Here is a 23,999-nt window from a genome sequence, read left to right as displayed (position 1 = left end):
TCCAAAGTCCTCTTTTCAGATGAGAGCAAGTTTTGTATTTCATTTGGAAACCAAGGTCCTAGAGTCTGGAGGAAGGGTGGAGAAGCTCATAGCCCAAGTTGCTTGAAGTCCAGTGTTAAGTTTCCACAGTCCGTGATGATTTGGGGTGCAATGTCATCTGCTGGTGTTGGTCCATTGTGTTTTTTGAAAACCAAAGTCACTGCACTCGTTTACCAAGAAATTTTGGAGCACTTCATGCTTCCTTCTGCTGAAAGATGCTGATTTCATTTCCCAGCAGGATTTGGCACCTGCCCACACTGCCAAAAGCACCAAAAGTTGGTTAAATGACCATGGTGTTGGTGTGCTTGACTGGCCAACAAACTCACCAGACCTGAACCCCATAGAGAATCTATGGGGTATTGTCAAGAGGAAAATGAGAAACAAGAGACCAAAAAATGCAGATGAGCTGAAGGCCACTGTCAAAGAAACCTGGGCTTCCATACCACCTCAGCAGTGCCACAAACTGATCACCTCCATGCCACGCCGAATTGAGGCAGTAATTAAAGCAAAAGGAGCCCCTACCAAGTATTGAGTACATATACAGTAAATGAACATACTTTCCAGAAGGCCAGCAATTCACTAAAAATGTTTTTTTTATTGGTCTTATGATGTATTCAAATTTTTTGAGATAGTGAATTGGTGGGTTTTTGTTAAATGTTTGCCAAAATCATCACAATTAAAAGAACCAAAGACTTAAACTACTTCAGTCTGTGTGCATTGAATTTATTTAATACAGGAGTTTCACAATTTGAGTTGAATTACTGAAATAAATGAACTTTTCCACGCCATTCTAATTTATTGAGATGCACCTGTAGTTTTACATTTTTATACATTCTAGACATTATATAGGTATAGTTTTAAGGCAATGCTATGACATGATAATAGCACTTAATACATAACAATAAAAACAATACCTGTTATAATTATACTTATTAAAGGTGTTTCTCTATATGGTGTGTATGTGTAGGCTCAGATCGAGAGTGTTGGTCCCACTGTAGAAGCTCTCCAGAAGAAGATTCGTAAGCTAGAGCAGGTACTGGACAGGAAGAGCATCTCAGAGCCCACAGACAAGAGGACTGTGCTGAAGGAGGACAAGGTGAACAACAGTCTTATCTATAAGTGTCATCTATAAGTTTTTGTGTTTAAGACAGCTAGATGTCTGTCAGACAGAATTCTTTATATTAGTCTGAATCATGAAACTTAGAGAATATTTTATCATATCTGTTTTATCTGCCTAGAACTAGAGACATAATAACAGAGACGGGGATGAATTGTCATACAGTGCGTTCATAAACTGTTTTTGTATTTGCAGTCTTCTAAAGAAGAAATCGTGAGGTGGGAGGAGGGTAAAAAGTGGCAAGCCAGGATGGAGAAGGTGCGGAACATTTTCAAGGAGGAGGAGAAGAAAACGGATTCTCTGTCCAAGCAATTAGCTTCCATCAAAGAACTTTACGGCAGGTCTGTGCCATGATACTTACATTTGTTCGATAAATGTGAACATTAAACTTTTAGATTTAGTAGAATAATGGGATTACAAAAAAGATTCTGATGTTCATGAAGATTGGAGCAGGAGAAACTGAGTCTGCAGAAGAAACTCAAGACCAGAGGAGTAACAGCAGACCAGGTTGTTGGTGCACGGACCCTCGAGGCTGACAGAGAAATCGAGGAACTAAAAACAAGAAACGCTGAATTGGAGCAGCAAATCAAAATTATAAAGTATGATTTACTTTTTTTTGTTTCTATTCCTGAAACTCGTGAAAAGCTATCAACTTTCATTGTGTTCATCACTGTCAATCGTGTTTACATCATAATTTGTTTGTTTAGCCACTTTTCTACCATTGGGCAAACGGTTCCAGTAGCATTTCGACACAGCACGATTACAAAGAGAACTTTTACCTTTCTGTGTGTTTGTATACTGTGGCATGCACAGCCCCTCAGAAAATTATGGTAAACCTCTAGCCTTTTTCTCTTTGGTTTCCTTTTTGCGACATGGGACATGTCTTTTCTGTGCTTTAACAGAGTAAAAACCAGGGCAAAAAGCAGTCCGTAAAACTGGAATATGCGATCATCCAACATAGCGCAGCGGCTTCAATGTTTACCTCTGACGGCATCGCTAACTGGCATATTTGTTACATACATTCAAGCACCACAGTGAAAAAAGAAACCATAACCATGACAACTGGCCCAAATCAGCATGGACCGGCACGGTTTTGCAATAAGAACCATTTGGCCCGATGGTGGAAAAGCTGTTTTTTTGATTGCCAAATCTTCAAGTACACTTTTAATGTGTATGGTTGGTGGTTTAGGCAGCAGCAGGCTTTACCACGAGATTCTGCAATGGAGGACATCACCATCCGGAATCATTATCTTGAGGAGAAACTTCCCTTCTTGGAGAACCAACTGTCCAAGGAGCCTCCATCCAGACCATCTGTAGGTTCAACTTCTTAAATTGCAAGCTTCATGCCAACTTTTTTCACAAATTTCTCCCAAGTCTGTTCACTAAATTCACTCTCACACTTCCTTTCAACCCTGTTTCTTTCTCCATACCTCTTTTCCTCCTTTGATAATGAAGGACAAACATGCGGCATCACCATCTCAGCTCGATTTGTCCTCAAAAGTTGTTTGTTCTTTGACTTTCGATGTCAGTGAAGCCGAACAAACTCTGTCTTCAATTTTAAGTAACAAAATCTATGATTCAAAAGACACTGTAACAGAAAGGGAAATGCCAGACAAAGAAACTCAAACCTACTTCAGAACAATAGATCTGAGTGCAGTGGAAGAGAGCAGAGCTGAGGGAAATGAAGACAAATCAGTTACTATAGGAAAGAATGTCATAGATTTAGAGGCAGAAGACCTGTTAAACACCGACAAAAATGAACGAGAAGAAGAAAACTATAAAGATTGTTCTGTTGACAAAGAGAAACCAGATGGACCTCGAGCAGGTCAAGAGTATACAGTAGCTGAACTTGTCAATAAAATTGCACAAGACGAATTGTTTGAAGAACCCAAGACTGATGGACAGGAGATGATGGACAAAGCTTTGAGAGATGATAAACTGGAAGGTGGCAGTCATACAGAGCCAGAGACGCCAAAAGCGTATTTGGAGGATGACCATAAAGAGGGAGATAAGAAACAAGAACATATGGAATCTGAAGACTACCATGCAGAGAATTTCAAACCTGAGGGTGTCAAACCAGGATTTGAAAACAGCTGCAGCATCTGAGAAGTGCCAAGAAAATTATAAAGCTCTCACCAGGGAGAAGACCTCTAATGCAAAACTGATGTCTGAGGAACCAAAGACAGAGGAGAAAACCGAGTTCTTCATCACAGAGCCAGACATGGATCCGAGCGCTATATTAAGTGAGAACTTTGAAGGTTCCCCTACTAAGGAACTGAACACAGATTTGGCTGAAAGTGAGCTTGATGTGACTGACAGCATTCTTAGACCATTAGAACCAGAAGCTACCATCCATTGTTACAAAGAACAGACAGAGAGAATCAAAATGAAGGTGCGAAAATCTCACAAGGTATTCGCCGCAGTGCTTCATTGGAATTCCCAGCTAAATGCTTCCACAAATCTTCCAGCTGCCCACCCTATAGCTGTGTTGGCTTTTAGCTTGTGACTTTCCAGACCTGGAGTTGTGTCTGTGTTTGTGCCATAGCAGCTTTATCATTATATCGCACCTTTTCCTTGAAGCAACTAAAGTTTTCTAATGAATTAACTCCCTTCATTTCAAAAAGTCACCTTTTTTAGATGTAAAAATCAGCATCCCTGTCCTGGAAAAGCTTATCAAGGAATGAGAGATAGAATGCTTATGGGTGAATTGTTTAGTTGTCAATGGCATCAGCATCTTTTCATTGTTTTTGCAGACATCTGGCAGAGGTACTGGTACTCCATCACAAAGAGAACATGAGCTCCAAAAAGAGAACTTTAAGTTGTCCACAGAGAACCTGGAGCTTCGCTTTCAACTAGAGCAAGCAAACAAGGACTTGCCTCGACTAAAAGTACAGTAAAAGTCAAAAGTATTAAGCTTGCATTATTTACTATATAGAATCTATTCTAATTAATTTTGCCGTCTTGATATGAAGGATCAGTTGTCTGATCTCAAAGAGATGTGTGGTATTCTGAAGAAGGAGAAAGCTGAAGTCGAGAAGAAGCTCAGTCATGTTCAAGGGGTAAGTACCAACATCTGTACAGACTTAAAAACAGACCTTGGCGGGGGCCTGGGTAGCTCAGCGAGTATTGATGCTGACTACCACCCCTGGAGTCACAAGTTCGATTCCAGGGTGTGCTGAGTGACTCCAGCCAGGTCTCCTAAGCAACCAAATTGGCCGGTTGCTAGGGAGGGTAGACTCACATGGGGTAACCTCCTCGTGGTCACGATTAAGCGGTTCTTGCTCTCAATGAGGCGCGTGGCAAGTTGTGCGTGGATTGTGGAGGGTAGCATTAGCCTCCACATGCTGAGTCTCCGCGGTATCATGCACAGCGAGCCACGTGATAAGATGTGCAGATTGACTGTCTCAGAAGTGGAGGCAACTGAGACTTGTCCTCCGCCACCCAGATTGAGGTGAGTAACCATGCCACCACAAGGACCTAATAAGTAGTGGGAATTGTGCATTCCAAAATAAGAAATAAAAAAACAGACCTTGGCTTCTCATCTCCATCATTTATCTCTTATGCTCCTCTTGTGCAGTCTGGGCGTAGTGGAAAAACCATACCTGAGTTGGAGAGGACAATCGGTCTGATGAAGAATGTAGTGGAGAAGGTTCAGAGGGAGAATGAGAGCTTGAAAAAGACATCAGCGGGCAACGTTCAAGAGCAGCTTACCAAGTTGGAACGGGACCGTGAGACACTTAAGGTGCATTTTGAGAATGTGTTGACAAGATGATATATGTATAAGAATGTAATGTCTCTGTAAGTAAAACCACAATGGACTGAGAATGTAGCTTTTCCATGGGGTTGGAAGAATGAAAGACCAACTAGAAGATGCAACTGTTGTTTTGAGGGAAAAAACACAAAATCGTGATTGATGTAGCCTAGTGGTTGAAGATCTCAGCTAACTAAAAGTTTCAATTTGAACTGTTACTTAGCATGGTGCTATAGTGACATGAAGTCACTTGAAAGTCATGGAAATTCTACTGGCACTGGTTTTGTGGCTATAAATTATGTTCTACTGTAATCTGTAATGTGCAACTTCTTTCTTTTTTGTTACAGTCAGAATATGAAAAGATGAAAGGAAAACGGGAGGAACAGCTAAACGCAAGACTTAAGTCAAAAACTAAAGGCATTGAGAAAATCATAATGGAAAATGAATGCTTGCATAAAGATATTAAAAAGGTTTTTCTTTGTTTTAATCGCTTTAATTCATTACCTCACAAAAACTTTATGAATGTGGTCCAACTATGATAGTGTCTAAAGATATTTTTGCCAACTTGTAGAAAGCAGATGCTGCAGAAAAGTTGAGGGTCGCAAAAGCCAGTCTTGAAGCAACCAATGAAAAGCTCCGGGCGGAGCTTGAGGAGACCAACCAGAAGCTTTTATTAGCCCTGTCTAAGGGGCCATCTTTAGAGGGGGTGGACAGTAAGACCTGGAAATCTTCTGTTGTGACCAGGTAGTACATTTATTTGAATACTTCCTTGGTTTGACACACTCATTCAGAGCATTGCAGTACTGATACCATATGCATGCAATATCATTGTAAGTTCATTTTTCTGTTTTTCTCTATAGATTATTTGAAAACAAGATGAAAGTACTTGAAAGTGAAATCTCCAGGAAAAAATCCTGCATATTGCAGCTGAAAGAGCAACTAAAAGATGCCAATGAGAAGCAGCACGCTACACAACATACAATCAGCCGGTTAAAGGAGCAAGTAAGACACTGAAGTCATTAAACGTTATTCCTGTCACGGTCCTGGCACCTTGTCAGGTTGGGTTTCTGTCTGATGGGACCGTGGCATCATTGTTCCCTGTCTGTCTTGTGTTTTGTGTCTGGGGTATGGGGTCTGGATTCTTACTTCCTGTCTGGTTCGATTTTGGTCGTGCTCCATGTTCTGTTTGTTTTGTTCCAAGCATGTTGACGTTTTTGCCCTCATGTGAATCAGCATTTCCATGGGAACCCTGATAGTTTCCATGGGAACGCTGACCATGCCAACTTTCAGCTGCACCTGCCCCTTGTTTGTTCATACCTATATTAATACCCTCGTGTGTCTTGTCCTTTGCTGGATTGTTTGATTTAATGTTAAATGTAGTTCAGTGTTGACAATGTCTGGCTAGATTGTTGGTTGATGTGAAGTAACTAACCTCACTCTCTCTGCCTAGTTGGTCCTGTCTCATGTATCTGTTGGTTGCCCGCATGTCGGGTGTGTGGTTGCCTTCCAGTTTTGCTGCGTATCAGCTGGTCTTCCACAGAGGATACCTCATCTCTGCCCTCGGGTCGGGAATAAGATTGCCCATCTCAGCTGGGCGTTGTTCTGCACCTCACTAAGCTTCAACGGAGGATTCTACAAATCTATTCCTGACTTCCACAACGCACACACTCATTATATGAACACACTCTGCACGGATTGCCCCTTGCGCGGCCATGGCACGCACGCTTCTCGGAGATCGCTTTCCGCTGCTACAGCCGGTGCCGGGATCCTCGACATTCTTCAGCTCAGTGACTGTTTATATTTAGTGACTAAATCCTTTGAACTGAATCCACTCTTCACTCCACCCTCTCTCAGCAGGAAGCTTTGCTGGGACATCAGCAGGATCAAATGTCCACATCTAACCGGGCTCTGGAAATGATGGCTTCGCAGCTCGCCGTGCTCACCTCTGTCATGCAGCAGCTCCGCCTACCTCCCGATGCTGGCCCCTTTCAGGAAGCATCTTCACCGGCTCTGGCAGTTCTCCATGTTTCTTGACGCTCAGAAACCCGTAATCCGCTTCCAGCCCCGTATTCAGGTGAGGCTGAATCCTGTAGTGCATTCCGTTCACAATGTTCCTTGTTCTTCACATCACAGCCCTCTGCTTTCCTGTCAGAGAGAATAAAGGTGGCTTATGTCATCCTGCTCCTTACCGGAAGGGCCGCTGATTGGGGAACTGCCATGTGGGACAATGGACGTCCTTGTTGCACGTCATTCTTAGCATTCACCATGGAGCTCTGCCGAGTGTTCAATCTGGCCCTGCTGCAGTGTGATGATGCAGTGTAAGTGGAAAAAGGACAGATTACAGGTCTCATATTAAATCCTGAGAGACTCAGAGGGCTGCTAAGGCTGCTAAGTGCAAATATCTTTCAGAGCTAATCACAAAAAATAGTGACAGACCTAAAATTCTTTTCTACACCATAGACTCTGTTCTCAACCCCACTGTAAATCTCTTCCCTGAGATGTCTGTCTCTCTTTGTGAGGGCTTTGCAAGGTTTTTTGATGATAAGATCACTGGTATAAGATCTCAGATGTTTCCTTCTGTGTACACCTTGTCTGATATCCCTCTATGCTCCACTACATGGTCTGCTTTTGAGCCCATTAATCTGCATACTCTTAATGAAATTGTTGAACATTTAAAGCCTACTATGTGCCCTCAGGATGTTATTCCTCCACACTTCCTTAAACAAATCATTGATGTTGTCGGCCTTGGACTTTTGTGTGTCATCAACAAATGTCTTCACACTGAAATTGTACCCGATTGCCTTAAACATGCTACGGTGTCACCTTATCTTAAACAAACAAATCTGGACCCAACTTCCTTGACCAACTTTCGCCCTATTTCCAACTTGCCTTTTGTTTCAAAAATCTTAGAGAAAGTGGTATTAATTCAACTACAGTCTTTTTTGTCTGATAACTTTATTCATGAAATATTCCAATCTGGTTTTAAAGCTCGTCACAGTACCGAATCTGCTCTCTTAAGAGTTTTGAATGACATCTTACTAACCACTGATTCTGGGAAATCTATGGCTCTGGTCCTGTTAGATCTTAGCTCTGCCTTTGATTTGGTTGATCACAATATTCTTCTATCTTGAATGGAGTCATGTGTGGGCCTTCGAGGCACAGTGTTGCAGTGGTTTCGTTCATACCTAACGAATAGGAGGTTTGCTGTCCATCTTGGACATCATTCATCCTCTGATTTTCATTTAAGTTGTGGCATTCCACAGGGCTCAATTCTTGGCCCTGTATTGTTTCTCTATATATGCTTCCTCTGGGCTCCATTTTTAACAAATACGGGGTGTCCTTTCATCTCTATGCTGACGACATCCAAATTTATCTCCATTTAAAGCGTGACAACAAACATGCCTTACAGTCCCTATTAGAATGTTTAGATGAGCTCAAATTATGGCTTACGAATAACTTTTTAAAGCTGAACAAGAGTAAAACAGAAATCATCCTGTTTGGCTCGAATAACAACAGTGTATGTGATTTTGACCTAGACTCTCTCTCACCTTATAGGACCGTGTGCGCTAGGAACTTAGGTGTTCTGTTTGACAGCAACCTTAAATTCGATAAGCAGATAAGCACTGTGGTAAAATCATCTTATCATCTTTGTTTATTAACTAAGGTTAAGCCATTCTTGTCATTAAGCAAGTTTGAAACGGTGATCCATGCTTTTGTTACTTTTCGCCTGGATTACTGTAACTCGCTTTACATTGGTGCCCCTCATTCATCTATTTCACGCCTCCAGCTTGTTCAAAAACGCTGCGGCTAGGCTCCTTAAGGGGAAATGCAAATTTGAGCACATCACACCGGTCTTGATTTCATTGCACTGGCTTCCTGTTAAATTTAGAATTGATTTTAAAATTGTATTGTTTGTATTTAAATCTCTCCATAACCAGGCGCCACAGTACTTATCCAACTTGCTGCACCCGTACACTCCGTTGAGATCTCTTAGATCTGGTGAATCTGAATTGCTTCGTGTTCCCAGGTCTAAACTTAAGAATAGTGGTGATCGTGCCTTTGCTGTTGTTGGACCTAAGCTATGGAACAGTCTTCCAGCACATATTAGAACTGCCTCATCTATCTCGGCTTTTAAAACTAAAGTTAAAACGTATCTATTTTCCTTGGCTTTTAACATTCCTTGACCTTTTTTCTTTTTATCTTTAAGTTTACTGTTTATTGTTATTACATGTCTTGATTGTTGTCTTTTTATATATTGTGCAGCACTTTGGTCAACCTCGGTTGTTTATAATGTGCTATATAAATAAACATTGATTGATTGATTGATTGATTGATTGATTGATGAACCTATCACTGCCCGGAGGAGGCAGAGGAGGAGCCAGGCACCCGCTCCTCAATCGCTGACAGCATCCACAGTCACTGAGGCAATTCCCCTGCCACTGCCAGTGCCCACGGCCATGAAGGCCATTCCCTGTCATTGCCAGCACCCATGGCCACGGACACCGTAGCATGTTTAAGGCAATCGGGTACAATTTCAGTGTGAAGACATTTGTTGATGACACCCTGCCGCTGACAGCATCCACTGTCACTGAGGCTGTTCCCCTGCCAGTGCCCACGGCCACGGAGGCAGTTTCCCTGCCACTGCCAGCACCCATGGCCATGGAGGCTGTTCCCCTGCCACTGCCAGCGCCCACGGCCACGAAGGCCATTCCCATTTTGCTGCCAGTGCCCACAGTCACTGAGGCCGATCCCCTGACGCTACCAGCACCCACGGCCACAAAGGCTGTTCTCCTGCTGTTGCCTGCACCCATGGTCACTGAGGCCGTTCCCCTGCCGCTGCCAGTGCCCACGGCCACGGAGGCCGTTCCCCTGCTGCTGCCAGCACCCACAGTCACTGGGGCCCTTCCCCTGCTGCTGCCAGTATCCATGGAGGCCGTTGCTCTGCTGCTGCCAGTGTCCACGGCCACAGAGGTCGTTTGCCCTTCCCTGCCTGTGCCCACAGCCACAGAAGCTTTTGACCTGCCCCTGCCCACGACCACGGAGGTCGTTCCCCAGCCACTGCCTGTGCTCACAGCGATGGAGGCTATTGACCTGTCCCTGTCAGTACCCACAGCCATGGAGGTTGTTTGCCCGTCCCTGCCTGTGTTCACGACAACAGGGTTAGTTTCCCTGTTGCTGCCGGTGCCTCCGACTGTGGAGGTCATTCCCCTGTCAATGTCTGTGCCCACAACCACAGAGGTCTTTCCCCGGCCACTGCCTATGCTCATAGCCACGGAGGCTGTTCCCCAATTCATGTTGGATCATGCCAACTTTCAGCTGCGAGCAGCAATGCCCCTTTTTTGTTTATGCCTATGTGACGCTCCTGTTCTACCCGCTCCATACGGGACTCGAACCAGCGTCTCCGGCATGGGAGGTGGGTGCGCTAACAAGGAGGCTAAAGGCTACAGCCTCTAGCGTCAGTCGCTAGTGCATCTCTTGAGGTCAGGAGAGTGAGATTTATACACATTGCACAGCTATCTATCAGCTGGCTCCCGTTACACCTACATTAATCCCCTCGTGTGTCATGCCCTTTGCTGGATTGTTTTATTTAATGTTAAATATAATTCAGTGTTGACTGAATATTTGGCTAGATTGTTGTTTGATTTGATGTAACTAATCTCACTCTCTCTGCCTACTTGGTCCTGTCTCATGTATCTACTGCGTGTCGGGTGTGTGGTTGCCTTCCAGTTTTGCTGCAGGTCAGCTGGTCTTCCACAGAGGATACCTCATCTCTGCCCAAATGTCGGGAGTAAAGATTGCCCATCTCAGCTGGGCGTTGTTCTGCACCTCACTAAGCTTCAACAGAGGATTCTACAAATCTATTCCTGACATTCACAACGCACACATTCATTCTACGAACAAACTCTTCGCGGATTTCCCCATGCCGTGCATGCTTCTCGGAGATCGCTTTCCGCTGCTGCAGTCAATGCCAGGATGCTCGACATTCTTCAGCTCAGTGACTGTTTATATGTTGTGAATAAATCCTTTGAATTGTTCCTCTGCTCTTGGTCTGTTTATCTCGCTATCACCTGTTACAATTCCAGTTTACTGTACAGTGAAGATAGTATGGAAATACAATATAATTGGGCACCTTTGCTTTTCCCCAAAGATCTAATTAGCTAACGTGTGTTACCAGGTGGAACTCCTAAAAAAAAACCCCAATAGAAGCAACAACCGATGAAGGTCTTGTTAAAGAGTATCAGTCAGTGAGGTAAAATATTTAAGTGGGAATTTCCACATTGGTGGCTTAAAAGCCTATTAAAATAGGAAATGTTTTCACGTAAGACAACTATATCATTCTTCGCCAATTGTGACCCATTTAGATTGGCCAGTAAACAACTTGAGAGGGAGAATGCTCAACTTCTTCGCCAGATCCAAAGGTATGATGAGCAGTTTGGCACCAGCAATGCAGGGCCAAGTAAGACCATAGATATTTCTGAATAATGCATATTGTGCTGGACAGGGTTTTTAGATTACATTATACATGTAACAATCAGTAATCTCTATGGACTATTTTATTCCTTAAAATATAATGAGCTCCAGGAACAAATTATGGCAGCAAATACTGAAAAGAAGAAATTACAGGTATCTCTTTCAGAAAACTTATAAAATGTTCTGCCGTTTTTTTTTTTTTTTTTTGGAAGGATGAAGTGAGAAAGCTGACCCAAGAACTGGAAAATTTTGACCCAACATTTTTCGAGGAGCTCGAAGATCTGAAGTTCAATTACAATCGGGAGGTGAAGAAAAATGTTGCTCTTGAGGAACATTTGAAGAAACTGTCAGATCGATTAGGAGTGGTGGTTAAAATTCCAGTAGATATATCTATCAGCTAACAATTAATTTATAGAAAAGTACAAGTAGACCTCAGTCGTAAATTTTATTGTAACTGCTCCATTTGAACCAAATATGTACATTGGCAATGTGGGTCCTTACATTGCTTTATATTTTAAGTTAGTGTTTTTTACACAAAGTAGTTGCATATTTATTTTTTGTACAATATATTTATACATTTTCATATAAATGTAGGTCTTAAAATATTTGTGTTTTGTGGCCTTACATTTATTCACATTAATTGCAAAGTTTGCTTTATTAACTTTTTTTTATATAAAACATAATTTTCAAAAAGCAAAGCATTGCTTTTAACTTTATGGACTGTTAAATTATTTACTTTGGGCTTTTTGGTTCTTCCATTTGATTTATCTATTGTTGAACTGTATTTTGGAACATTCCTGACCATAAAATTGGACCCACTTTATATTTGGTGTCTTTAACTACTATGTAATTAAGCAATTGATACAATATACTTATGTACAAACGTGTTGTTGCATTGTACTTGCATTTAAAGTACCTACATTTAATTACATCTGTAGTGTAGTCACACTGTAAACCTTACCCCTAAACCTAAAACTTACCCTACCCCAACCCTTATCCAAAACCCTAACCGCTACCCCTAAACCAGTGTTTCCCAACCCCATTTCTGGAGGCACACCAACAGTACGTTTTCAATGTCTCCAACACACCTGATTCAACACATCAGTTCGATTCAAGACCTGAAATGGACACATCAGATCAGGGAGATATCCAAAATGTGTACTGTTGGTGTGCCTCCAGGAACAGGGTTGGGAAACACTGCCCTAATCCTTTACCCTACTCCTTAATCTACCCGTACCTCAACCTCTGTAGCAGCAAATGTTCATTTTTGGAGAATTTTGCAGAACAATATGTAGTTACACAATAAATACATTGTACTGTATGTATTTTAATGTTAGCACATAGTAGTTAAAGTCAAGACAACTAATATAAAGTGGAATCAAAAAATTAAAAAGCAACACTGTTTGAAAGAAAAAGTGCAAGGTATTAAAGGGGTAAACACAAAAATAATCATCATGTACTTCCTCTTATGTTGTTCCAAACCTGTATGACTTTATTCCATGGAACACAAAAGATGTTAGGCAGTATGTTAGTCTCAGTGACTGCTCACTGTCATTCAATCCTTTTTCCATACAATGACAGTGAATGGTGACTGAGACTAACATAATGCCTAACATCTCCATTTATGTTCCACAGAAGTAAATTTAAATTTATAAATGTCACAGTAATTATGTTGGTTTGACAATGCCAAAACAGTGTTTTTTTTCTATTAACTGAGTTTTTTTTTTTTTTTTGTGTTTTTTTTTTATCCTAAACCAAGACCGAAATATCTAACACCCATGTCGTTTCTAACTGATTGGACTATCAAATATCAGGAAAAATCCCAGAGACTTACACTGACAGAATGTACAAATGGGCCAACGGAATGCTCATTAATTCAAACTCCAACTGTCAAAAATTGAAATGTAAACAAACCCACGAAAGGCCTTTAATCTGCTTTAAATTGTTCTCTCTCTCAATCTGACTATCTATAGCCCCGTTCACAGATGCAACCGGGTCAATTACAGGAAAACCTTTGGGTTGCATTTACTGGTAAATGTACCAAATATGCTGTTCACACCTACCATCTAAAAGGCTGTATGTGAGAACATGACTTATGTGACAGTAAGTCTGAAAGAAATTCATACAGATTGGAACAACATGAGGGCGAATAAATAATAGAATTTTCATTTTTGGGTGAACTATCCTTTTTTTGCATATAACCACAGCATTACTATACATCACACTACTGTCATACCAAGTGCTTATTGACAGTGTATCAATGGGGAATCACAACAGGCAGTTGTAAATTCTTGGCAATATTAAGGGTTGGCAAAAGCCCTCAAACTTCACGCTGGTTCAAAAACAAAGGTGAAAACAAAGTAGGAATGTCTGGTAGTTCCATCTAGGAATTCAGTGTTCAAACTGGATGTTCTGTATGCAGCTGAAGTGTTGTCCATTTATGTGGGAGAAAGAATTGAACAAGTCCTTCTCTGATGCTTCAGGATCAGACTCTGTTTTTTCTACATGGACTACCACAGGTCTGGTGTTCAGGAAGGTGTCACCAACAGGCCACTTCAGACCAAGGTGATGGCGGTGTATCTGGAGAAAAAGATTTAAGTGATTGAATCTGTCAAAAATATGTTATGAAAAGAAATAAAAAAACAAAAAACAAATTACATACAGTTTTTAAATTTACCTTCACCAGTGTCCCATCATTACAGTGCCAAACAATTCCTTCCAATCGCCCCTCGCTGCATTCCTGAAACCAGGAATACAGCTGATGGTATTCCAGTTGAGGCGGGTTTTGGATCTGTAGGATTCCGTGAGGCACCAGAACATGGACTGGATATTTCTTACTTCCCAAACCTACAGAATTTCACATCAGTTACTTAGTTTACAAACCTACAGAATTCCATTCCAGTAAGTTACTTGCTAGACAATACAGATGTAGACCCAAGCTCTAGTTTAGACACTTCATACTTCATCTATAATCAAAGGTTTTTAAGTGGTGTTGTTTGAAAAATATTAAACTACCGTTTACAAAGAAACACTAGGCGGTGGCATTTCAGGTTCTTTTGACACCCCAGAAAAGAACTGCTTCCACTGGTTCGCCTTGTTCAAATTGAGCTGAGAATGCCCCCCAAAAAAGTGCTGTTTGTGGGGTTGAGACACCCCATTTCCGAAAGATTTTTGGAGATTTGGGCTTCAAGGCAGAGGACGATGACAATCTCTGTGATAATTTTTCACAGATTATGGTCACTGTGATCATCTCTGGTCTAATAAGACCCCATTGCACCACAGTGGCTGTTGGCAGATTAGATTTTTTTTAATCGAACAAACTCCAATCGCAAACAGCTGGTTTTTTTTGTGTGTTTTTTTTACATTTGAATTGTAGATGTTTATTAATCAATATAATGACTCCCTTACTCTTACTTGAGCCAGCACTAAAAAAAACATGTCCACCCCATATCTTCCCAAATTTTTCAGCTTCCTGCAGGGAGAGATGTGTTTCTTAAAGAAACACTATATCATATTTCTTATGTTTAAGAAAAGTAATAACCTTCCTTCTTTTTATGGGGTGCCCCAACCCATTCACATTCCATGTGGAGAGAGACAGTACACTCATATTAACATTTGACATTTTGATATAGTAGAAAAAATAAATTGTGTATCAAAAACAAAATTATACAGACCACATTCCCCAATAGTGAAACAATCAAACCCCGAACTTCACCCCGAACAAAACAAACAGAAAAAAGAAAAACGTGAGCATTAATCCCGCGCACGAAAGCGCCAATCCCACTAAACTCAAAAGGTCCATGAACGCCCATGAGCCCCCACGACAACTTTGCCATCGGATTGCTCAATTTTGCCTCACAAATTTGTAAGGCAAAATTACATAACAGAAAATACTTTGAAAAATAAACCCCAGCCAATAGGAAGAATGAACATAAAAGAACGTATAGATTCATTCACAGAACTGTCTCAAAGGTGTGATCTTCCACAAAACAAATTCCAGCTGATATAAAACCGTTCAGATGCCTCTGACAGACAAACGAATGTTCAGTGAGCCGGCTGTTATGAGTTCAGGGGATGACGTAATCATTCCAATGTCCCGTAAAAATACTCAAAACAAAAACTCCAGCCAGCAGGAGGAATAAGCATGAAGAATGAACAGATTAATCTACAGCTGTTCAAAGGAGTGTTATTCAATAGAACAAGCTCCAGCCGCTAGGCGGAACCAATACAAAAAGAAACAAAACCGGCGTCCCGGTTCCCCGGATGGTCGAGTCAATTCACTCGGAAGCCACATAAAAGTATATACCATGACTTACACAATCCGTCAACTTTATAAAAGGCATCCTTTGTGTGAGCATGTAGATATTTTGCGGTCATCCATAGTGTCCACTCTCAAACTGTCCGGGACCTTGAATGCAAAAGTTTCTTTAAGGAAAAGTGTTATTCACAAAACAAACTCCAGCCGCTCGGCGGAGCCAACGCAAAAAGCATAAAGAAACCAAAATGATGCCCAGTGTCCTCAAAAGCCAGAGTAAGTACAGCGAGTCGACCCACTCACATGAGAAACACCCAATGGTTTACTCACCCATTGATTCAATAAAAGACATTGCCTGATTGGGACATGTAAATACTTTGCGACCATCCCTCGTTTCTATTCTCAGTTTGGCCAGAAACATCAGAGCAAAAGTGATCTTTCGCTGATGTAAGAGTTTCTTACATTCCTTGAACCGATCGCGTTTCTCTCTTGTCGAACTCGCAAAGTCCGGGAACCAGAAAATATTATGGTTCTTCCAAGAAAGCTTCCCTTTGCTCCTCGCCTGTCGCAACACAATATCTTTATCGGATGATCTCAGAAATCTTGCCAGAATCGATCTGGGCCTTTCTCCCTCAGCAAATCTGTGAGCTCACTTGATTTCCAGCTTGTGGCCTGTTATGTCGAGCAGACTCGGGAAAAGCTCGTCTAGGAATTTCACCATATCTCTGCCCTCCTCATGCTCAGGAATTCCAATAATTGCAAACAGCTGTTTTTAATTTCCAAAGCACAACCACAGTGACAGAAATGAGGCCAAATCATTTGACGATCAACTTATATGAACAAGATCACCATGTAAGATCGAACGGGACCCCGTTTCCAACACCGCAGCGTGTACTGGCTGTTTGTTAATGAATATGCAAATAAAAAATTTAAACTTCTAAAATATGCCTTTGCATTTATTTGAAATGCATTAAGTAACTTGTTAAATCTAAATCGGCTTTTATAAAGTTTGAATATTAAATGTCAAATATTATTATTTATTGTATATATTACTGACCAATATTTTAAGCAGAAATAAAGAAATATATTGCATGTCTCAGGGTAGTTTTTTATTTTAAGAGTATTTCAACCTGTAACGTCCTAAACAATCATACAGGCCGATTGAAACAAGTTAAAACTGGTTTTGTCTATAGTTCAGAAAGAACCTACATATATTTCTTCACTATAAACCATAGATATCCTTTTATAACAGCTTTTATTTGCTTTTATAAAACTGTTACATTATGTAATGCTTAAAAAATTATTCAAAATGCAGCTCTGCTCATATCCAACTTTAAAAGTCACTGCTCTGAAGGACCCAGAAGCGCTGTTGCTTGCTGTGTGTCGTAACAGTAATTATGTTTGCTTGACAAAGCCAGCATAGTGTTTTACTACAAACTTTGTGTTTTTTCAAATCCCTAAACCAAGACTGAAATTTCTAATACAAACTCCTCCTAGAGCTTTTAAGCTACATCCACGAAATTTGGTACAGACCTTCAGACTGTTCTGGAATAGTGTGCCATGTCTTTTCAAACTAACTGGACTTATCGTTTTCGCACAGCGGACAATGAAATATCGGAAAAATCCCATACACTTACACTGACAGAATATTCAAATGGGTCAACGGAATGCTTGTTAATTCAATCTCCAACTGTCAAAAATGTAAATGTAAACAAACCCACAAAAGGTCTTTAATCTGCTTTAAGTTTCTCTCTCTATCTATCTGATGGTCAGTCTGACTATTTATGTGACAGTCTGTCTGACTATCTATCTAGCTCTCTGTTTATCTTACTGTAATGTCTGTATATCCATCAAACTTCAATTTTTTGTTAAATAGTTTAAACTTTAAGACAAGGCTTTGTCAAGCCATCATCAAAGTTTGTCTTGACAAACTTTACCAATCTAGTTTAATCTATATAGTTATATAATACTTGCCATATGGATTTCCATTAACGTTGGTCCCGATAAGTTCTAGGGTTTGCTCCATGAGATCTGCTAGTGGAACGCTGACAATTTTGAGCAATCCTTCATCTTTTTCGTCCGTCCTCAAGACAAGTGCAACACCAGCATCATAGTTGACCACAGAGGCGTGCCAGCAGTACTGTTTGTTGATATGGTCAACCGGAACCCACCCTTTATGCCAAAAGAATATAATTTTGCCATTAGTATCCTATATTTTCCCTCAGTGCAGTTTAACTTGCAACAGAAACATTAGGGAAAAAGGCAAGTGTGATCTTGAGACACAAACCCACCTGGGATGTGTCCGTGTTCGTCAGGCACTGGATGGCCGTTCTCATGCTGGACTCTGTGAGCAGCGATCCAGGACTCTGGCACATCTCGGAAATCTTCCTCTACATTCCACACAAAACCTGTTTTCAGCAGAGAAAAGCAAAGGCAGATGTTCCCAAATTCTCAGTTGACTATTAATGTGACAATCTTTTTGACTGAAGAATCCTCTGCAAAAAATTGAGGACAAATAATAGTGGAAGTTAAATCATGTGTCCAAAGCAAGATAACACATAGTTTTAGAAGACAATACCTTTACAAGTTTTCTGAGAATACTGATACTTTTTGAATCTCTTGTCCGCCTGCTTGGTGGGTTTCCGATCCAAGCGGGCCCAGAGATATGGTTCCCCTTTAAAGCAAAATAAAGAGCATCTTTCTGTGAAATTCATTGGTTTAAACATTATTAATGTACCATACTATATCTTGTGTTATGTTATTACCATAGCATAAGAATCATTAAACATTTCCTAGATTCAATTACATAACCAATTATGATTCAAGCATTGCAAATCACAGAGCATTCAATGTGTCTACTGCCCCAAACCCAAAGCAATTATTTACTGTGTGTGTTAAAGGAATATTCCAGGTTCAATACAAGTTTAACTCAAATGACAGCATTTGTGGCATAATATTAACACAAAAATACATTTTTACTTGTCCCTCCTTTTCTTTAAAAAAAATTAAATAAATAAAAAAATAAAAAAAGGAAGCAAAAATCGAAGTTACAGGGAGGTACCAACAATGAAAGTGAATGGGGCCAATTTTTGGAGGGTTTAAAAGCAGAAATGTGAAGCTTATAATTTTATAAAAGCATTTACATTAATTCTATTAAAACTCATGTATTATTTGAGCTGTAAAGTTTTTTAAATCGTCATTTTTAAAGTCGTTTGTTGACATTACATCGTCAGGGAGTATGTTAACGTTTATAGATTGGTCCCAATGACTTCCATTGTAAGTGCCTCACTGGAACCTCGATTTTCCCTTTTTTTTTTTTTTTTTTTTTTTTTAAGAAAAGGAGGGGCAAGACAAAATGACTTTTTGTGGTAATCAATATAACGCCACAAATGCTGTCGATTGAGCTTAACTTGTATAGAACCCAGAATGTTCCTTTAAGGATAGTATTGTGAGCTTTGCATTTTATACCTCTGTATGTTGTGACATAGCAGCATGTTCCATCAATCTTTTCAGTTGCAACTGCACTGTGAATATCTGATGCAAGAGCTACAGGGTTCACGTTCTCAGTGGCGACCACCTGAAATTGCTGAATAGCAACAAAAGTACGAAGCATCACAACTGACCAATGGGACTGCAAACGTGCTGGAAAAATAGGTCTATTTAGCATCTAATGTACTATATAAGAAATGCATGACATACTTCGTCCGAGCATAATGCTTTATGCATGGTATATTTGCTGCTGATAGCAAGCGTTGCAATGCACTTATTAAAATATATATATATATATGAATTAAAAATGATGGGGCTGTCAAATAAGACCGAGGACACGCGCTAAACTGTTATGCAGTGCCTCGTTGTTTTTTGCAATCATAATCTATTAGTTATGTTCAACAGGCTCCGGTTATGAAATGCCGCTTTTTTTCACGCACCTGACATTCGCGTTTTCTGGACGGTTCGTCTCTCACCTCCGTTAGGAAAGCGCATGGGATCTTCTGCTGCACTGAGCACAGTCGACGCATAATCAGTACTGTTTATTAGGATAATTAACGTCTTGTGTTGACTTACAAATTATATATATGGAGTGAGTTATAGAGGGGCAGTCTCAGTTAACACAATCGCATTAGCGTTTCACATACTCCCAAGTTATTTTGACCAGATTTCCTCTCAATCTGTTGTGGATTACGTTGAGGTTCTCTTTATCTCCACCCGCTGGCACGGAGAGTAAACTGTTTCTTTTTATAAATAGGGGGTTTTCAGACGTGTGATTACGTATATGATGATAAATGCATTAAAACGAAGGAAACACGTTACAGTATATGTCAATATAATGTCAGGGGTTTTGCAAGAGTAGATTTTTTTTAAAAACTCTGACTGCATACGGTGACCAAAATAACATTGTTAACATTAAAGGGATAATTCGCCCAAAAATGAAAATTCTCTCATTTACTCACCCTCATGCCATACCAGATGTGTATGACTTTCTTTCTTCTGCTGAACACATATAAAGATTTTTAGAAGAATATCTCAGCTCTGTAGGTCCATACAAATGAATGGTGGCCAGAACTTTGAAGCTTTAAAAAGCACATAAAGGTAGCATAAAAGTAATCCAAATGACTCCAGTGGTTAAATCAGTGACTTCAGATGCAATATGATAGGTGTGGGTGAGAAACAGATCAATATTTAAGTTCTTTTTTACTATCAATCTTCACGTTCACATTCTTCTTCGTTTGTTTTTGGCGTTTCACATTCTTTGTGCATATCGCCACCTACTGGGCAGGGAGGAGAATTTATAGTAAAAAAGGACTTAAATATTGATCTGTTTCTCACCCACACCTATCATGTTGCTTCTGAAGTCATTGATTTAACCACTGGAATCTTATGGATTACTTTTATGCTACCTTTATTTGCTTTTTAAAACTTCAAAATTCTGGCCACCATTCACTTGCATTGTATGGACCTACAGAGCTGAAATATTCTTCTAAAAATCTTCGTTTGTGTTCAGCAGAAAAAAGAAAGTCATTCACTTCTGGGATGGCATGAAGGTGAGTAAATGATGAGGGAATTTTCATTTTTGGGTGAACTATCCCTTTAAAATAACCTGTTAACGCCACTGTTTCCTGCTGAATGGACAGTGGTGAAATAAACCTTATTCCCAGGCGAAACACTGAGAAAAAAAAATATATATATATATATATATATATATATATATATATATATATATATATATATATATATATATTTCCAAGAAATTTCAGTAGACAAAAATGTAATTTGAATGTATTCTTTACATACCCACGAGATGGCGCAAATTGTCTGTAGATTCGATCTAAAAAAAAATTATAATAAAAAAATAAAAAGAACGTGATAACGGATTAATCAGAAAAGTATAAATATAGGTACAAAAAAAAAAAAAAAATTCAAAACATAATATCAGTCAAACACAATTTTTAAATGTAAAATAAAGCAAACTAAAATTCCTCAAATTCCATACCATGTTTTAACCTTATTTTAACCATATTTAAACAACCTGGTAACACTTAATAACTTTCATTAATAATTAATTAATCATTAACAAACATTATATAATACTTTGCAGATCAGTTTAAATATGACATTTATTAATATTATTAATAATTAAAAGTGCACTCAGTAACTTTTGTCTTTGTGTCATCTTGACTTGGACACCTGGATGCAGCATCATTTAAAATTAATAGTTTTCAGTTTCAGATGCATTGCAGAAATGTAGTATTCACAGTCAGCCATGATTATTTTAATCAATGAGTGAAAGTGTGAAATAATAGGACGGTTACTGAGATTAAGTGAGTAGTATTCGGCTGGTCATGTGATTCTAACATGGCAGCCCCCATGTGCGGACCCTCTCCTTGTAGAATAAAACAGCTTTTATAAGGTTACTGATATGACTGGAAACTGCTCATGATTTACTAGTACATTCTTTACTAGTAATGTAATGTCTTTAGGAGTTAAACTTTTTTAATAAGGAAAAAATTACTGTGCACCTTTAATACTGTATTAATAATTAATATTAATAATGAATGTTATTATATAATGTTGCCAACAGTCTTAAATTAGGAAATAAATTAAACAATAAAAAGTGCCACTGAGAATTTCTAAATAATTGTAGTGAGACCAATGTTAAATTTATAATGTGATAATACTACAACACTAAAAGGCTTGAATTATTAACATTTTATGTAAATATCAATATCTGAAACATGCTGTGAAGTTTTTTTCCTGTTCTCTATTAAACATAAACAATATATGATTGAATTATATTATATGTATAATAATTTGTAAATAATAAATCTCTCTTGAAAATAAAGTTTTTAAACAATTTAATGCCAATGACTTCAGTGACATCCACCTTTGAATAGACTCTTAAGTGCAAGAGCATCAAATGCATTAATGACATTATTTCTCATTAAATAACATTTACATTACAGAGGCAGAAGTATATTGTATTTCATCATGCCCTTTAAAAGCACTCAATTAGGCCTAGGTAAAAATACACAAACATTTCGGTATTATAGTTTTTCCATTTTGCACAGTGCAACTTGTTTTGTGGCCAAATAACACCTGATCCAGGCAAGCTTATTGCCTTTCAGAGTGCCGAGTGGAAAGCTCCAACAAGAGATGACCTGAGGTGGGTCTCTACAAAGCACCAGTCTTACAATATGAACCCACTGTGTAGTGGCGTGACAACTCTATTTGATGTCTCCATCAGGCTTCATGCTGAAGGGTTCCAGGCGCTCACTCTCAGGCAGTAGGTTATTGAGACGCTCCATCAGTGGTATCGTCTGGTCAATGCCCATCTGGATGCGTCTCAGAATCATGGACATCTCATTGACCTTTTGGATCTGCTCTGCATACTTTGCATAACGTTTTTGCCTCTCCTGCATGATGCTGAATAACGCCTCCACTGACAGATCCATCTAGCAATGGAATGAATGACCAAAAAATACATTTTACAATTGGCATAGAGAAACATTTAGTAGAAAAGATTAGTAGAAAAGAATGGCGAATACCTCTTTTATCCTCTTAACCAGAGCGTTCTGGTCAAAAGCTACAGCCTCCGCACACTGGTGCAGATGATCCTGGTATCGGACACACAGCTGCAGAACCTGTGCAGAATCTAACCTCTCCAGGCAGACAGTGCTGGGGGAGGTCTGACCACTGAGCACACCTGAGAGGATGATGGCAAAATCAAGGTCTGATACTGAATGGCATCAAATCAATTATGAGAAGCCACTACTATTAGTTGTCATGTGGACTGCTCTGTACCTTTAAGAAGAGGTTGAAAGGTGGGAATTTCTTGTAGCTTTATGACATCTGGATCATTATGGATGTTCCGTAAGGATGGATTTCCTTGGGCAACGACTACTATGTCATCCATTTTTGCTCTATGCTTGGCTGGAGAGGGTACAACTGAAACAACAAGGCAATAACGAGGACACAAAGAATATGAAAGAATATAATGATCACCATTCCCATGTATAACATATTGCACAACAATAAACATAATATCCTACGGTAAAACTCAAGTGTTACCGATATAATGTTCAGTACCTGAAGCACTGAAGTCTGAATGCTTATTTTCAGCATCTCCACTCTGTTCAGCACCCATGGTAAACTTAATCTAAGCAGTCAACACAAGCGCAGGACAAAGAGCAATATAAACACACAGATATATAACGTAAACATAATTATCATCTATACGAATGTATGCGTGTAATGCATAACTATGCAAATACGTATGATTAACTTACATGCTCACTTGACTGCTGTAGCGAGTTTATTCTGTTGATCGTTAAGTTGGTTCTAAAGGGAAATGTAGAATGGAAAGCTGGCTAACGTCTTACATTGTAACTTACACGCAGAGTGAGATGTTAAATCATCATTTTGAGTGCTGATAAACTAGCATATCTGGAGGTAAAGATTAAATGTCCGGTCTGATGACAAGACACGCACGATGATGACGTCATAGGTTTGTTTACATGTTACCATAACATAAAAGGCTCGTTCGAGATGCCAAACGCCTCTCCTTGTAACTAGAGGAGTACACGGCTGCATTCTGGGGAGGAGTGAAGTAAGCGTTGTCAAGTCGGACAATTCTCACTTCTTGTACTGGATCAGACACCTTCGAGATCAAAGGCAGATATCGCGGGATTCACGTTCATGCGCTGTTGCTGATAACGTGGATATAATTTAAAATAAGTTGCTTTAAAATTAAAATAAATATGATTAAAAAGACATGTACCTGTTATTTAATTTCGCCAATAATGCGGGTCTTTCCATCCATGTTTAGTTTAATAAAGAATAAAAATATTTTAGATATTTCAGAAATATAA

At 39.6% G+C, this 23,999-nt stretch overlaps 3 protein-coding genes across 4 annotated transcripts in view; 1 reads left to right on the top strand and 2 right to left on the bottom strand.

Annotated features, from left to right (window-relative positions):
• LOC127435696 (centrosomal protein of 290 kDa-like) overlaps positions 1–11,467 on the top strand; it is a 39,548-nt gene extending 28,081 nt beyond the window's left edge. Inside the window, 15 exon segments of the mRNA XM_051689323.1 lie at positions 1,007–1,135; positions 1,352–1,497; positions 1,600–1,755; positions 2,346–2,469; positions 2,612–3,208; positions 3,210–3,548; positions 3,910–4,044; positions 4,129–4,215; positions 4,734–4,898; positions 5,255–5,377; positions 5,479–5,651; positions 5,768–5,909; positions 11,083–11,094; positions 11,096–11,157; positions 11,270–11,467. Of these exon segments, the coding sequence (XP_051545283.1) occupies positions 1,007–1,135; positions 1,352–1,497; positions 1,600–1,755; positions 2,346–2,469; positions 2,612–3,208; positions 3,210–3,548; positions 3,910–4,044; positions 4,129–4,215; positions 4,734–4,898; positions 5,255–5,377; positions 5,479–5,651; positions 5,768–5,909; positions 11,083–11,094; positions 11,096–11,157; positions 11,270–11,390 (2,511 nt within the window). The 3' untranslated portion in view covers positions 11,391–11,467.
• A 1,218-nt stretch (positions 11,468–12,685) lies between these two features.
• Positions 12,686–19,823, bottom strand: c46h12orf29 (chromosome 46 C12orf29 homolog). 2 transcript variants are annotated; one of them, XM_051689960.1, is made up of 7 exons: positions 19,563–19,823; positions 19,102–19,219; positions 18,212–18,307; positions 17,925–18,041; positions 17,608–17,805; positions 14,056–14,225; positions 12,686–13,958 (listed from the first exon to the last, which is right to left on the bottom strand). In XM_051689960.1, the coding sequence occupies exons 1-7, from the start codon at positions 19,650–19,652 to the stop codon at positions 13,770–13,772; spliced, it is 978 nt and encodes a 325-aa protein (XP_051545920.1). In that variant the 5' UTR covers positions 19,653–19,823; the 3' UTR covers positions 12,686–13,769. The 2 variants fall into 2 exon arrangements, with proteins under 2 accessions (XP_051545920.1, XP_051545921.1); XM_051689961.1 differs by having other exon boundaries at positions 19,599–19,823.
• Positions 19,824–21,969: 2,146 nt separating this feature from the next.
• On the bottom strand, positions 21,970–23,790 carry LOC127435887 (BLOC-1-related complex subunit 5). The gene is made up of 5 exons (XM_051689656.1): positions 23,418–23,790; positions 23,218–23,287; positions 22,933–23,076; positions 22,677–22,834; positions 21,970–22,583 (listed from the first exon to the last, which is right to left on the bottom strand). Exons 2-5 carry the CDS (start codon positions 23,273–23,275, stop codon positions 22,356–22,358), a joined length of 588 nt encoding a protein of 195 aa, XP_051545616.1. The 5' UTR covers positions 23,276–23,287; positions 23,418–23,790; the 3' UTR covers positions 21,970–22,355.
• Positions 23,791–23,999: the final 209 nt, after the last annotated feature.

This window comes from Myxocyprinus asiaticus, chromosome 46 (assembly GCF_019703515.2).
Source record: "Myxocyprinus asiaticus isolate MX2 ecotype Aquarium Trade chromosome 46, UBuf_Myxa_2, whole genome shotgun sequence".
NCBI lineage: Eukaryota > Metazoa > Chordata > Actinopteri > Cypriniformes > Catostomidae > Myxocyprinus > Myxocyprinus asiaticus.
Note: the sequence above shows the minus strand (reverse complement) of the source record. Positions and strands in the feature narration are given on the sequence as shown.

Coding starts and splice junctions, on each gene's coding strand:
- LOC127435887 (XM_051689656.1), bottom strand. CDS start 23,275: ATGGGTGCTGAACAGAGTGGAGATGCTGAAAATAAGCATTCAGACTTC. Junction 23,077..23,217: donor TTCAGACTTCAGTGCTTCAG/GTACTGAACATT, acceptor TTGTTGTTTCAG/TTGTACCCTCTCCAGCCAAG. Junction 22,584..22,676: donor TGGTTAAGAGGATAAAAGAG/GTATTCGCCATT, acceptor TTCCATTGCTAG/ATGGATCTGTCAGTGGAGGC.
- c46h12orf29 (XM_051689960.1), bottom strand. CDS start 19,652: ATGCGTCGACTGTGCTCAGTGCAGCAGAAGATCCCATGCGCTTTCCTA. Junction 19,220..19,562: donor CCAGAAAACGCGAATGTCAG/GTGCGTGAAAAA, acceptor GTTGCTATTCAG/CAATTTCAGGTGGTCGCCAC. Junction 13,959..14,055: donor ATGATGGGACACTGGTGAAG/GTAAATTTAAAA, acceptor CTTTTTCTCCAG/ATACACCGCCATCACCTTGG.